The sequence below is a fragment of the Hippichthys cyanospilos genome, chromosome 4 (assembly GCF_059441005.1).
Source record: "Hippichthys cyanospilos isolate Australia breed blue-spotted pipefish chromosome 4, RoL_Hcya_1.0, whole genome shotgun sequence".
Taxonomy (NCBI): Eukaryota; Metazoa; Chordata; class Actinopteri; order Syngnathiformes; family Syngnathidae; genus Hippichthys; species Hippichthys cyanospilos.
In genome coordinates, this window is record NC_142372.1 from 6,707,338 (window position 1) to 6,722,767 (window position 15,430).

A 15,430-nucleotide genomic window follows, 5' to 3' on the forward strand; every position below is an offset into this window, starting at 1 on the left:
AAACAAATGTTGTAAAACTCAAATCATAAACTGAGGTGATCAGATCACAGTGCCACATTTTTCCATATTCCCCCACAAACCTCCTTCTGGTTTTAGTGTTGTTTATATCGCTAACTAGTATAAATATAGAAGTAGAATTTGAAAGTCTAGAATTTGAACATCCTGGACTGCTTGCCAGGCAATTGGAAGACACATGAAGTCTGTGTTGGAAACCCATCCTTAGTTACTCCTTAATGCAGCAATTGACTCCCGTGAAATAATGTGAAAGACTATCAGCATCAATTCCTTCTTTTTAAATAATGCCCACAATATCCTGACGTGCCCAGCAAGAAAATGGCTTCCGGCAGTACCGGGGATTAATCATAATGGAAGTCTTTGGGCTTCAAAGATGGATATAGGGGGCCTCCATTGGCCCCCTTTCAAAGGACAGGAAGTGTGTCACATAGACAAGCCTTTTTTTCCCACATTATTCGGGACCGTTCCTGGAATAACAACATCTCATCTGTGTGTCTGGTTCAAAGGCCAGCCTGGTTGCTCTTGGTACAACATGTGATGATAGGGTCAGGATGTGGGAAAACATTGAGTGGCACCCCCCGGGAGGGCAACATGTGGCCCGGGGGTCGTTTATCCCGTGTGAAACATCATGAATGTTGTTGGTATCTCAGAGAGAAAACAATACCGTTTGATATCACGTAGATTTTGTTGTTGTTTTTGTTGGGTGTGTGATCCTTAGGTAAAAGGGCTAAAACCATCAAACCTCTTGATGAATTATTGTTAGCATTGCTTGTGCGGAATGATTTGGTTATTATTATTTTACATGGAAAACACCTGTTTAGAGTTTTATTTGGCGCGCTCTATAAATACAGTTGAGTCGTCCATTGACGTTGAATAGTTGATCTATTATTTCAAAGGGGTATGAAACAAGCCCCGCAACTCATGTATCATTTACGGTCTAGCGTAGGGGGTCTATCAGATGTGACAGGAAACAACGTGTTAATGTGAAAAATGGATGAAGAAGAATATTATGTGACAGCAAGCAACTTTGTTCCCTTTTTAAATAATTGTACCTGTTATTTAGAGGGCATCTGACAGAAATGGGACAAGAAGCATCAATGTCATATTTTTGTCATGAGCCGTCTGTCCGTCCATCATTTTGCGCCTCTGCCGCCTCCGTGGCGTCTGTCTTTCATTATATATTTGACGACTTCAAAAGAGCCTCTCGCCTCCTTTCATCTGCTGCCTCCTGCCCCCTGAAAAAAAATTGTAGATTTTCCAAAAAGAGCTTTTCATGTCAAAGAGCAGATGTGCACTGACCACAGGGCCCCTCGTGACACCCCTCTCATCCCCTGGGAGCCTGGCCTTTAATGTTAAATGCTTTATTAGTTACCACTCAAAGTGCGCCCCCCTCCCTTCGGGAATTTTAAAACTAAAATTCAGATTAAATTACATATCCATCCATCCATTTTTGAGACCGCTTAATCTATTTAGGGCCACAGAAAGCTTGCGTTTATCCCAGCTGACGAGGTGAAAGGCGGACAATCTCCTGAACTGGTCGTCAATCAATCGAAGTGCACCAACGTTCAAATTACTGAGTGGGAACAGAACCCACTCTGCCTGCATCAAAGTCGACATTAATTTAATTTAGCCAGACATTAATTTTCTTCTCATGACTGTCTATCTATCTATCTATCTATCTATCTATCTATCTATCTATCTATCTATCTATCTATCTATCTATCTATCTATCTATCTATCTATCTATCTATCTATCTATCTACAAACGGACGTAGTTTTATTCTGAAAGTCTGCACTTACTTTATCCCCGTTCTCTAAAAGGCGGAAGTGCTTTTGTTAAATCTTTTATTGTGAAAGGTCGCAATGGACGTCGATTGGTGGTGGTACTTCTAGCTTTGAGCGAAGCAACCACTGAATAACCTCAGACGCTTGTTTGCTCACCAGGCGTACGGACGTGCATGAGTGTACCCCCGCCGGTCTCCTCTCCGCGGACTCTTTTCGGATATCTCCCGCTCTCTTCGCTCAACCCCTCTCGCGGTTCTTTTTGGACTATATTACTCGTCTGATGGTGTGCACCGATGCCGAGAGATGGGTAAACTGCACTCCAAACATGGTGAGGCTTGTTTATGTTGTGAAAACTATTGTAGTTTTTGTTATACTTGGGAATGTTTATTATCTTCTTTCTTTTTTTTTTCTTCGCCTTCATCTCCTTCAAGCCGCTATTTGTAAAGCGAGGGAGAGCCCTGAAGGTAAGCAGCATGGTTTTAGGGGACATTTTGGGGTACTTTGTGGAGAGAGTAGTGGAGCCTGCTTGCGTGAACATGTGCACGGTCGACCACCCCCCGCCCCCCGTGCCGAATGTCCCGCTATGTAAAATACTCATTAATAAAGCTGGCTTTTGTTTCAGGCGACAGCTTTGTAGTTAATGCCTGTTTGGCTCGGAAAGGACTGGACGACTGGCTGGTAAAGCAGCAGGACTGTCATCTGAAGACCAAGTGCGCGTTGGCCACCCGGGTGAGTCAAACCCTCACCTCCCCTTAACCCCCCTTAACATTTTCATTCTCTCGTTGCCTTCTGTTGTGCATAAACACATTTTATTCCTCCCCTCCAAGTTTTCAAACCCTCACTGGACATAAATGAGGTCCGGTTAAGGTTCACGTTCCATAGATTGGATACTTCTCTAAAGACGAGTTGCATTTAAGATGTTGCAAATTTATGGGTTTGCATGAATAAATGCAGACGTCTTGATGTCTATGAGTTGCAGGACATGAAAAAAAAACACTTTATTTGACGCCATACGAACAAAACATGGGCGAAAGGAAGAATCCATGGAATGTGGTTGGGCATCAAGAGCAATACTGCATTTTCTGTGTTTTTGCTCGGAATAAACCTTTGATCTTAATGCCAGCGTTCAGGTGTATGGAGGTGTGTATCTGTAAAGGTCTATGTTTACAATTCTCTGTGTTTTTATATGCGGCTTTACTCTTCAAAATCTAACAACCACAGAACATGATCTAAAAACTTATGTTCGCCAGCCCACGACCTTCACAAACATGGTTTTAGTTACGATGCGCTATTCATATGGGATCAATTATAATTTTTCCTCAAACTTGACTCATTCTTTAAATCTGGAATGTTTAAATTCCTATTATTAGATTATTACACAGATTTCTGGATTTGTTCTATTATTTTTTTTTTTGTAGTTTTTATTATGTACCGTCTGCTGTCATAATGTTTATTGTTCCCAGGCCTCTCTTGTAACAGACCTTGATCTCAATAAAGAGTTTAAAAAATAGGCCAAAACAAAAACAACAGATGGAAAAAAGTCATGAAAATTGGAGACACCTGCTATTGAACAACACTGCATTGTATTGTTTTTTTTCTTCATATTGTTCTGTTTTCTTTGCCATGTCGCTGACAAAGCGCGGCAGATTTTACAGATGACAATAATATTATTGTGAGTTAATACATTTAAGATTTGTTGAGTTTTGAGATGCCACAAAACACAATTAGCGGTGCAATGATTAATTGACAACTGATGAATTACACAGTTCTTTTGAATAATTGTCTAGACCTCAAATTGTCAGCATTTGTCTTGTATGATATCAGACTGATTTTGTTGATTAAAATGAGGCATTTGCAAACAACTGCTTTTGTTTGGAAAAACAATGACGTTATGGACCAAACCAGGAAACAAATCATTACAAAAATGAACTGAATAATGTCAGTTTGAAAAAAAATGTCCTTTTTTTTTAATTAAACGGATTGAAATTTAAACGTGTTTTTCAAATTTTGATTCATCGATAGTTTGACAAATAATCTGTAGATTAATCGATTGTTGAAACAATCGTTAGTTTCAATCTTGAATACTATTCTAATATATATTATATTTAACAATAATAGTGACACGGTTCAATTCAAATTACATTTAAAAAGGCTAAATAATTACCAATAAAATGATTCCTATTTCATTTAAAAATGAAATGTAAAAAAATAAGCTTTTTTTTATGCATTCAGCTGTTAAACTAATATCAAATTCACCTATTTTAAAAAAAAAATCGTTTTTATTTTTTTTTTAAATATGGAAACGTGTTTTGACATGCATGAACATTATCTTTAATTATTACGCATGAAAAGAAAATTGAATGAAGATTACATTTAATATTTTACATAATGCTTTGTTGGGATCCTTGTCCTGATTTCAGTTGATTCTTCCTTTGTCCTTTTCTCACTCCTACAGGAAATATCGTAGAAATAAGTGTAGTAGCATTTTGGCTAACCTCACTCATAAACAGACATCTGTATAAGTTCTCCATCATCTAAAAAAAAAAAAACAACAGAAAAAAATCCAACATTTTGGATCCAGCTCCGAGAATGGATCTCATCCGTGTTTGTTTGATGTTGACTGTGAATCTCAACACTTGTTTGGTCTCGGAGGGAGAATGAAATGTTGGTTTTCGTCCCAGTTGATGTTTCTTTTTTAAAAAGGCGACAATAGATCAAGCCGCGTTTCAAAGCATTACGGGGTGACAGCCCGGTGACACGTGAGGATGGTAAAAGCCGAGGAATGTTGGTCAGGCTTGACGACGTTTTTGTCTTTTGGCATCGCTGTAGACACACACAATGTTGTTGTTGTTGTCAAGTGAGGGGGAAATCCTTTGGAATTGCTTCAGAGGGGTTTTAAGCCTCTTTGGTTGGCGGTGTCGTCCTCAAACGGTGAAAATCGGTGGTCGTCGCGAAGGAAAAGGAAAATAGGGTTCATCCACCACCCACACTTGTCTATCTACTGAATGCAGCTTGCAAGAACAGCTTTATTTGGCCCGTACGGCGGAATCCAAACCTTCTGAGACACGCCACGCTTGGTAAAGGTCACAATAGTGGCTTTTTCCAGCAATCCCCTGGAAAAATTAACGCTTGCGATGGGAGCTTTTATTGATGTGCTGGCGAGGAGACAAACTAATCCGGTGAGTCTAAAGTCCTTTGAGTTGTTTTGTTACGGTTGTCTTTAAGCGCCTAATCGTTATCGGAGTTGTCGACGCTGTCGTTGAGAACGCTGGCTTGCTGGGCTTGGAATTTAGCATCTGGATACACGATGGCCGGTTTACGGCGGTACTAAAATGAGAGTTTCGAGGTTATGAACCAGGCTCCTTGTGTGTCCAGTTATTTATGGAACTTTGTCATCGACTGAGGACCCGTTTTTATTGTTCGATAGTGAGAACGAGAGTTAAAAATTCAGGTGAATTGTACGAATCGTTATTTTGTTTCCTTGTGATCCCACTGGGATGGATATTGAGAATTTCCATGTCCACCTGCAAGTCTGCAGCATGCCCTTGTAGTAGTTTAGCAAAAAGTTATTTTTCAATCCATATAGTCGAATCTTTGTTCAATTTCAGGCGTGAGTCCTTGACGCTTTTTTTGTGCCACGATGTACCTTTCACGCAAATTCCGTGTCTTTCAGAGAAGTTGGTGTCTTTGTCCAGCTTTCTCAATGGGCGCTACTTCATGAGATAGCACGCACCTAAACGTTTGCCTTATAGCACAGTGGAAGCTTGGCCGAATCTTCATCTGCGTTTTTTACTACTGAAAACGGAAGTGTAACCAACCTTAAAACCAGTAATCCATCATCTTTGGGTAAAAACCCTTGAGAACATTGAATTTTGATTCTCGCTACGTAGTTTTTATCCGATGCTGAGACACTGATAATGCATTGTGCGGCTGTCCATTGGTTTTAATGCAATGAACATCTGTGACAAGAAAGCTCTACTCATACAGTCGTTACTTACATCTGACCAAAATAACAACAGTGGAGCATTTCACTTTGTGGTCTTCTGTATATTTTTGTTTCCAACATGACATGAAGTTTCTGCAGTTTTTGTTGATATATTCCACCATGGTGGACTGAATTGATAGATTTGACAGTTGAGTTTTCTCTCTTGATTGTGTGGGGTTGATTTTGGGGTATTTGTGTCTTGTAAAGTGCATTTCTCTACTGTTGATACGGTTGGCTGTGAAGTAAAATCCATCCATTCATTTTTAGCTGCCTATCCTCACTTGATTCTCAAAATTCTCACTGTATCGTGAGAATTTTCAATTCAAGGTAAAATTTTGGATTTTTTTTTTTCCAGAATTTTGCCTCTTTGATTTGTCTAATTATTTAATCTGTAGATATAGTGAGATCTTTTATAGAAAAATATTAGGCTCAGTGACAAAAAGGTTGGCAGTTTTATCATAGAATGCTTATTTTATTTTCAGAATTCTCTCTCTATTCCCAGAAAAAGAAAAAGTCAGAATTTGAGACTTCTGAGAATAGCCAGAATTCTGAAAACCTTCAGGACTGATTACGGTGGAAATTCTGCCTTTATACTCATAATTCTGAAAATGTTTGAGATTTAGATCAGAATCCCGGCTTCTTTCTAATTTTTTCCCTGGCCCAAAGTCTCTCCCGTAAACTGTGAATATATGGGACAAAGGAATTAAACATGCACAATGAAAAGTATGGGTGGTGTATATGTTTTTTGTATGATTCTCATGAATTTGCCTCAGTGGCAGCCATGTGGCATGGGGCGTTGGTGCGACAGTGACTGAGTGGTGTTGGCAGGTGGGGCTTGACATATGACATTGGGGTCATGTGATACCCCATATGCAGCCTCTTGTGCGCCCCTCCCTGTAAATATCACTTGTGCGTTGTGTGCATCCCCGTGTAGAGTTTGAACATCTCACGACAGCGTACCCCCATTTCAAATGGATATGATATTGTGTGTGACTTTTGAAGCTTTTGTCTTCCATACTCCCGCTGAAAAAAAAAAAAAAGAAGTCCCTCCCAGCCTTTGTCGGTAAAACCCCCCATTCCACCTCCCAACTGGTGCTCCCTTCTGCCCTCGCAGACTCCATCTGTTTGGTGCGTTTACCCGGTGGCCTTGTGTTGCCGGATGAAACGAGACGCCGTTTGAAAGGGGGCTCTCTCGGGGAGGTGTTCCCATTGAGTCAAGGCTCCACTTGTATATTATAAGTATGGATGCCCCCTTCCCATTATTAAAAGCTGTGTTTCCACCAAGACTTTTGGTGTGGCTCAGATCAAGTAAATGCTGATCTAAATTGTTTCCATATCGGTGGAATCAGTACGGAAACACTACGGGTTCTTGGTTCACGACCGTATATATATACAGGGGCACCTTTTTCAGCTACTTTTAAAAGCTTGCCGCAAGCCATGATTTCCACTAGCCAGAGGCTGAGCTGCACTGTGTTTGTTTACAAAGGAGATGTGTTGCTAGAGCGTTACCTAATATATTCCGCGTGGAAACTCGGAACAGCCTTGGTACCATTTCGGATGTTCTGGGAAAAAAATGCAACTGAAAAAGCTTGAATTATTTGCAGATATTTGCTATATTTGCTATTTGCCGTCCCCCATGCGTAACGAGGCTCCACTTTATGCAGTTAGCGAAATTATTGGTACCCTTCTGTATATCCTCCTACTTTTGCTCATCAGGAACAACACAAATTTTCCCGTATTCGTATGACCCGGTGCAATTTGAATACCAATAAAAATGGTCAAAATCTTATTAATGTTCATCATAGCATGTATACTGAAAATGTACTTCTGCAAACTTTGCATTTGTCAATGTTTTCGGCAAACCAAAGTGTTACTTCAAATTAGCGATGGGCGAGCACTAACACCAGGTTTTGGTATTTGTATCGGTGTGGACATCAGCCCTATTTCGAGGTACGTGGGACAGACGCCATTACCAGTATTGGCCACCCGCTTGTGGTCGTTTAACAAACGGGAACGAGAAATTAACAATTTAGAAAAAAGTGAGATTAATTTCTTGCAGTTTTTCAGGAAATTTGCTATATTAGGATTTACAGATCTGTCTTCAAAATAATCTGACATTTTTTGTTTTTCTGGAAATTTTGTGCATCAAAAGTACTACTGGTCTCAGCACTACTCAAGATTTGAGCACTGGTATGGGTCTGAAAAGAGGGGTCTTGACCATCCCTACTTGAAATGTAAAATCTGATGTTGGACTGTTATCAGAATTGGACCTTTTGACCTGCCGATTAAATCCAGTTTTAACATCAAAAGAAAGCTTTCGAAAAAATGATGAAAGATAAGAGAGTGTGGGGATTGTCTTGCCGACATTATCGACTGTACATGAAACTTTTCAAAAAAAAAAATCCCACGTTGGATTCTCATTTGCATCGCATGCAATCTCAGATTGAAGGTAAAAAAATACGCTCGGGAAAAATTCTCCAAATTGATTCTCCACAAAACTGGTCTCACGTCGTCGATTGTTTTTGTTTTTTCATTTGTGAGGTAAAAGGTTCTCAGGAAGCACGTAGGCCCCTTTTAGACGCATTCCCTCAGCCGCCAAGCGCGATAAAAGACAGGTGTTGTGTTTTTGAACGCCACGGGGCGAGGGCCTGCGTCTGGATGCCGAAAGCAACTTTCACACGCCGACTCTTCTTCTTCTACTTCTTTTTGTGCGTTTTTGTAACCCCCGTCCGGCCGCCCTTTTTCCACCACCGCCGGCTGGCCTCTCGTGTGACGTATGGCCGACTCCCCGCTCTGTGATCCCGTGGGACGAAGGCCTGTTGTTCTCTTTGAAGTGGCTGCAATGGCGGGGGTAGGGGGGCATATTTGGAGGCACATTCTAAAGGAAAGAAAAGCTTCGGGCTTTTGGGGAGAAATTGGGGGGGTCGAGGGGTAGCACCTGGCCATAGAGGGGGCCGTGTGATTTTTAAAGAAGTGTTCCCATGAGAGGATGGGGTGGAAATGACTTTGCCGGGGGCGACGTGCTGGTCACTTTAATGCCACATTATGATGTTGCATGGTGTGAAAGTCACTGTTTCATTTCTATTGCAGATGTGAGAGTTCCCTGAAATTATTGATTTGAGGGAACACTAGCAAGTGGTTAGAGTTTTTGCCTCACGGTTCTAAGGTTCTTGGTTCCGAATTCCTAGCCGCCAAATTCCAAAAAACATGCCAATGAGGTTCGTTGAAAGCTCGAGTCAAACTTCTTCGTCAGTACACATGTAAGTGTGAATACTTGGTAGGGTTAGGGTTAGGGTTAACCTCTCTATACGTATGCGCCACACATTACACTCCCAAAACTGTGGCTATGGGGAAAAAAAGCACTCGGGCTTCATTATCTGAGAGTATAATCTGTCACTAAAAACAATCTTTAGTAGCTTGGTTTTTCATTTTAAAATTTTAACCAGTAGGGGGCAGTCAAGCATGAAACGTGCTCAGTCTATTCGTCAAGAAGTAGATGAAGACAAAGAGGAAATGATTGCCTTCATAGGAGCTAACATGCTGCTCCACGCCAAGTTCACTCAAATATTTTTCAAAGAAATTTTCAAAGAACATTGTCTGTAGCTATAACAAACATGGCCGCCTCCGGAGAAGTGCCATTCCCCATGTAATATCATTTCATGATAACTAGACCTGTGATAATATTTGAAACATACTGGTGGTCATTAAGAACACATTCATTTGCAAGTTTTTGAAATTTACAATTTGTTACTTTTAACTGAAAAATGGTCAAAATCTTACACACTGTCCCTTTAAAGGGCACCATTACATGTCTAATGTACATATAACGTAAAGTAGTTCTTAAAGTTTGTTGATCTTAACTGGTAATTGCTAGCATCCTAAAGCTAACTCCTTTAGCATTTGCAAAATTTGTTGATCAAAGTATGTGTATGTATATATAAATAAATAATATGTACTAATTTTAACTCATGTTCAATCTTAATAGATTATTTAAAAACCACATATTCAACTTTAGTAGATTTTTAAAAACTGGGGGCAATTAATCAATAGAATCAACGATAGGATAATAGATTTTACACAGACTTGATAGTGGGAGCTCAGGGGATTAAATAGAAAAATAGGCCATCTTTTAACTCATTTGATAGGTATACAGCAGTTTTTAAAGATCCAGGTTTATTGGGCTGACAGTGATTGAGTTAAGAGGTATTAAATATTGCCTTAAGCCATTTATAATAACATAATTTCTCTATGCGTATTCCATATGTTAATGATATCGCTTGTGCTTTGTGTCCTGTTTGGGAGTCGGATATCCGAATGCACACCAAAGATCAAAGTCTTTTTCATGGAATGTGCGTGGAATCTCTGGGGGATTAGCAGCTAGGATTGTGCTTTGCCCCCCCGCCCCCTCACAAATATGCACTTGGCAATGTGGACAGCAGTTTATCAACGGTGTCTCCTTCACGGTTACTTACTAAGCCACCCCCGGCCGATTGCGGACGACATTGGTTTGAGGGGGCAACTGGAGGTGAGTGGCGTTCCCGCGGTTGCGCCGCCGCCACTCTCCTCTGAGCCTCGTGCGTGCACGCTCGGTGCGCGTTTTAATCATCCACTTAAAAGGCAGCGCTCAAGTGGGTGTTTAAGTGTTTAAACCCTGAGTAATTCTCCCTTGTTTGTTTATCGTGTTCACTCCCCTACCCCCCATCCCTCCCCTTGTGGATTATACTCTGGCCCATAATGTAAATGCAGAATAATTTCACTTGAGCACTGTAAAATGACTCTTAAATCAAGAGCAGTGTCATAACAGGAACGTCACCTGAGCCTGTGGGCACTTTGACATCAATTTCAGTCGACAAAGTATAAAAAAATACGATAGCCCCCGAAATGGATAGAAATGGGTGGATTTCTTTGCTTAATTGCATTGGATTTGACCGATTTTGCTCTTTAGCCACAATTGATTAGTTGGGTTACATTTTGGGGAAAAAATTAAACTTGACCTGACAATAGATTCGCTAAGAACTAATTCGCTGCCATTGATAATTTAAGATGTCAAAGATTCATTTTTACAGAGCTGACAGTGGATAAATTAACTCATTCACTGCAATTGACAACTGTAGGAGTCAAAAAGCAGTTTTAACTGGGTTGGCGGTAAAATGATTTAATTAAAACCATAAATGTTTTTCTGAATATATTATGCGTGTTTGAAGATAATTGCTACAACGTGTGTAGAATGATAATTATGCAATATTTCATTTTGAAGATAGAACATAAAACTATTTTTTTGTAGTTTCCTTTTTTCCCCAGCCGAGGCTAAAACATGGCCTACTGACTGATACACTTGCACACCTGGCAAGAAATTGAGCTGTCCAGTAACAAATTTGGACAACCAATTGGAGACTGTTTTTGGCAGTTCCATTACATCCCCACTGATGAATAATTTGGCTTTTGTGTGCTGAGTTTATTACCGTCCAGCAATTCTGTTTTAAAACTGTGCAAAAATGATTCGGTTGCACAAGTGCAACCTGATGAAATTTCCACTTGCGCACACTGGGAAATCGGTCACAAATGTGACTGGTTTGGTTGCGAATGCGAGCCCTGCCTAACGCACACTGTTGGAGAATGTCGAATACTGCAAGCAGCACAGTTGAACTCAGCTGGAGTGTTTATCCTCCACGTGTGGGAGAGCACGGGTAACGGAGGCCAAAAGGCCACCCAAGGTAGACGGAATCAAGGAAGCGGATGAAAGTAAACAGTCCGTCGAGCATTGTGACGGCACTTCCAAGGGCTCTTCCTGTGCCGCCATGTCAGGATTGTGTGCTCTAGAGGAATGTTTTTTGGGGAGGCCAGAAAAGACAAACAGACCATCCTCTCTTGGAGTATTTATTATCCACGGGTGCCCAGGAAGGACCCCTCCCCCCGTGGACGCACACGAAGACCTTAGAATTCAATCCCGCCTTCTCAAGTCGTCTTTACCGGCGTTGAAGGCTGACAACTCAAAGGACGTTGACCCCAAGTTCCCATAGATGACGTCATGTTCTTAAAACTTATTTAGAGGGAATCAACAGCTCACGCATACGTCTCATTCAAATGAATTGTCAAAAGTACTGAAGCTCGTAACATATTCGTTGTGGTTGTCTCAAATTATTTGTCCTGGTCACACCACATGTTACCAGGCATAATTTGGATGGTAACTTGTTTGCCTGTCAGCAAAATTATAAATGGCATTTACACCCACTATAATTTTGCAATAAAGAGGGAAATATTGGTCTCTAAAATAACAGCAAAATACTGCCAATTTTTTTTCTTTTTTTTTCAAAAAACTTTTTTTTTAATTTTAGCAAATGTTTCAGGCAACTCCCAACATCATCATCATGTCTTAAAAAGTTAAATTAAAAATAAAGTATAGCGAACGTGTTTCAAAATTTCCACGTAACTCAAATGTTAAACTGATTACTTATTTTTGTTTTCATTTTAAACAAAAGACTGAACCGAGTTCGCAAGGTCAGCAGCATCTCTTATACAATTTTATGAATATTTAATTTAATAGTTCTGTAAACTAAACCCAGTTTTAAATTGATCTGATTAAAAAAATAAGTCAGATGCCAATATTTGTCAATATTTTGAGTATAGGTCTTTTCCCTCTAGTAGCAATTTCAATACATGTTAATTTTACTCTTGGATGACGCGTCTGTATCAAGTATAAACACATTTTATTTAGAAGGAAAAAAGAAGCTGAAACTCATTTCAGACTGTGTCTGTCTTGAGTCACGTTTTTACTGTATAGTTAGCACTAAAGTTAGCATTTAATTGCTACGTTAGAATATATAGCTTACAGACGGCAAACTCAACGCCCGGTATTAAAATTGACATCCTACGCTCAAAGCAGTGAAAAAAAAGAATAATTTGCTCATGACGATGCATTGTAGAGCATAGTTATTCAGCACGCCAGTTATGAAGACCAAAACATATTTACTGGTCCATACAATACTGAGCGAGATTTTCCAAGTTTATGTTAGGAACCTATAAAAACGTGTGCGTTTGATTTAATGACACGCTGCATCTTTCAGTCGTGTGCAGTGCTCCAAGTTCATTATAGACAAGCCATTAATTCCAGGCCGGCTAAGAATAGAAACGCGCCTCTCGCAAACGGGCGCGCTTGCGTACAGAAGTTCCAGTGTCTATTTCCATCGCCGGCGTTTACTCGCCTAGCTCGGGCTGCCTTTGTAATTAGAGATTTTAGGTGCACTGTTAAAAGGTCAGATGTGAGGGATGTTTATAGAGGTGGCGGCTGGCAGGAAGTCATGACTGTGGATACGGTAGAGGAAAAATAGACTTTTGCCAAGTTGGCACTGATTTGTTGAACATGAACACTTGAGAGGTTTACAAGGTGTGGGGAATGTGAGGTAAGATAAGAAGAACCGGTTGTAAATCATGGCTATCATTTAACACATTTTATCACGTTGTCTCACGTGCCGCCGTGAAGGATCCTGATTGCGGTCCCTTTTTACACTGGAAGGGGCAAATGTTGTAGTTTACCGCTCGCTATTTGCCGTTTCCTCACTTTTGAACAGTTAAAAGTTACAAACAAGCACATTCAGCAGTGTTGATTTGTATTTTTTTCTTTTTTTTTGCAGTTATGACCAAGGAGTATTTTTTATGTACATATTTAGCTAGCAGCGTTAGCATACGTTAGCAATAGATTAGCACATTTTGATACAATTTTGGATTACCTTGTATGAATAGAACAATTAGAAACCGAGGACCATCTGAGCAATACATCTTCAAGGGAGCATTTTAACAGTTAATTTGAACAGCCAGTTTTCACAGGAACTCCAAAATTCGCTGACTTTGTTTGTGGTTTAAATTTTGTTCTTTTGCTATTATTGTTGACAAAGTCAACAGCCACCATCGATAAAAGTGTGCCGTTTTTAAAGGTTGCATTACATTCCATAGTCGGTTCTGTGGTATGGGGTGATTATAACAAATAAAATTGGATTGGATTGGATTGGATAGGGACAAATTCTCAAGTAAGTGTGAATACATGTGTTTCCGAAGACATTGTGCCACTTGTGCAAACGTTTGCTTATTGGCATCTCATCAAGTTTTAAAATGGCAAATTAATCAAATTAATTTGATTTATCGCCTGGCCCTCTTGTGGTCTTATTCATCTTCCCGATTTTCCTCCATGATTTTCATTTTCTCTAATATGTGTCATTGCTACATTGCTTATATATTAATGAGCACATTTGTGTTGAGTGGTTCGTATTTTTTAAGTTCCATCCACTGTAGTTTCTACTATCTAATACTTTTACAGCAGTTGGAAAAAAAAACGTTTTTATTTGTGATGCTTTGCCAACCAGTGTATTTTGGCGTTTATACGATCTGTGCATTTTTGTTGCAATTTAACTGATGCATTTCAAGTGTGTCTCATTTGGAAGAGACCTTTTTGTGATATGAAGATATCTGATACCAGGATTGTAGCGCTTTTCTGATGTAACAGAGGCCAAACCTGCACAATGAGCAAATTCTTAGCAATCAATTCTTTACTACGACCATTTTGATGTGTCGTTAAACCATGACAGTCAAGGAAAAAAGTAACAATGATTTTAAATAAGAACTGTCTGTCTTGTGATGAATAAGTAAGCGTTTTAAGAGGAAATCCTTTGACTTTGACACAAACAAGTCAGCCGAGTGTTTCCTTTCATCCGTCTGGCGCGCTGAAAGGTTGAAGTACATGTCACTTCCTCGGCGCCCTTAAGGTAAAACTTCCTCATTGCGACACTCGACTCTGGCTTCGGATGAATAACTAATTGTGAGGATCCTCCAGACCCATCTTAAGCGCGCTCCGCGACGCTTCAACAACGGAAAGGCTGCCACAGACTCGTCTGGGCTTTTATAATCCGTCCTGCTTTCCATTAGCGAGTGTGACATGTGTAAGCGTGGCGCCACGCAGCAGGACGGTTCCAGAGATGACTCACTTCCTCTCGAGGACACCCGACAAAATCCATGCGCATCCAAACAAGCTTGTGCAAATGAGACGTGTCGTTTCGCCCTCCCCGTTTTTTTTTTGGTCATTCTTTTGGAAGTCGGATTTAATGTGAATATTCAGAGGGCAGCAATTTTATAATTTGTCACTTTTGGCAGGCGTGGGGCACCTGTAGTTCAGGGCCAAGAGACAGTCTGTCGCCTTGCTATTCCGTGCTATAAGCTTTCTTCTTTGTGCAGAATCACATAGTTTGTGATTTGGGTTGCCTCTGAGAAAGAAAACATTTGATGCAGATCGAGTTCTCAAAAAAAATAAAAAAAACATTTTGGACCGGCTACACGCTTAATATAAAGTAAGGTTACCTTAAGGGGAACCATGGAAATCAAAATACTGCTGATGTCGGGCGGAATCCTCGTATCTCCAAAATTATGACTTTTCAGGAGACCCCAAAAATTGCAATTTTCTTCAACCAGAGCCATTCTTAACATTAAGAAATAATCAATCATTTGTAATATGATGACGAACTTGGAAAAAAAAAAATGTTCCTTTGTAAAAATAAGACCCGCGTGTGTGAAAAAATATAAAATTATAAATTAAAAACTAAAAATTGACATGAAAATTGGGCAAGACACCAGGGCTTCTTCGTTTAGCATTTCTTGATG

At 40.0% G+C, this 15,430-nt stretch overlaps 1 protein-coding gene across 1 annotated transcript in view; it reads left to right on the forward strand.

The window, feature by feature from the left end:
* The first annotated feature begins 1,925 nt into the window (after positions 1–1,925).
* Positions 1,926–15,430, forward strand: part of nkd1 (NKD inhibitor of WNT signaling pathway 1) — a 31,614-nt gene continuing 18,109 nt past the window's right edge. Inside the window, exons 1-3 of the mRNA XM_088413904.1 lie at positions 1,926–2,128; positions 2,232–2,264; positions 2,423–2,529. Coding sequence (XP_088270030.1) covers positions 2,104–2,128; positions 2,232–2,264; positions 2,423–2,529 — 165 coding nt within the window. The 5' untranslated portion in view covers positions 1,926–2,103. The remainder of the gene's footprint in view (positions 2,129–2,231; positions 2,265–2,422; positions 2,530–15,430) is intronic.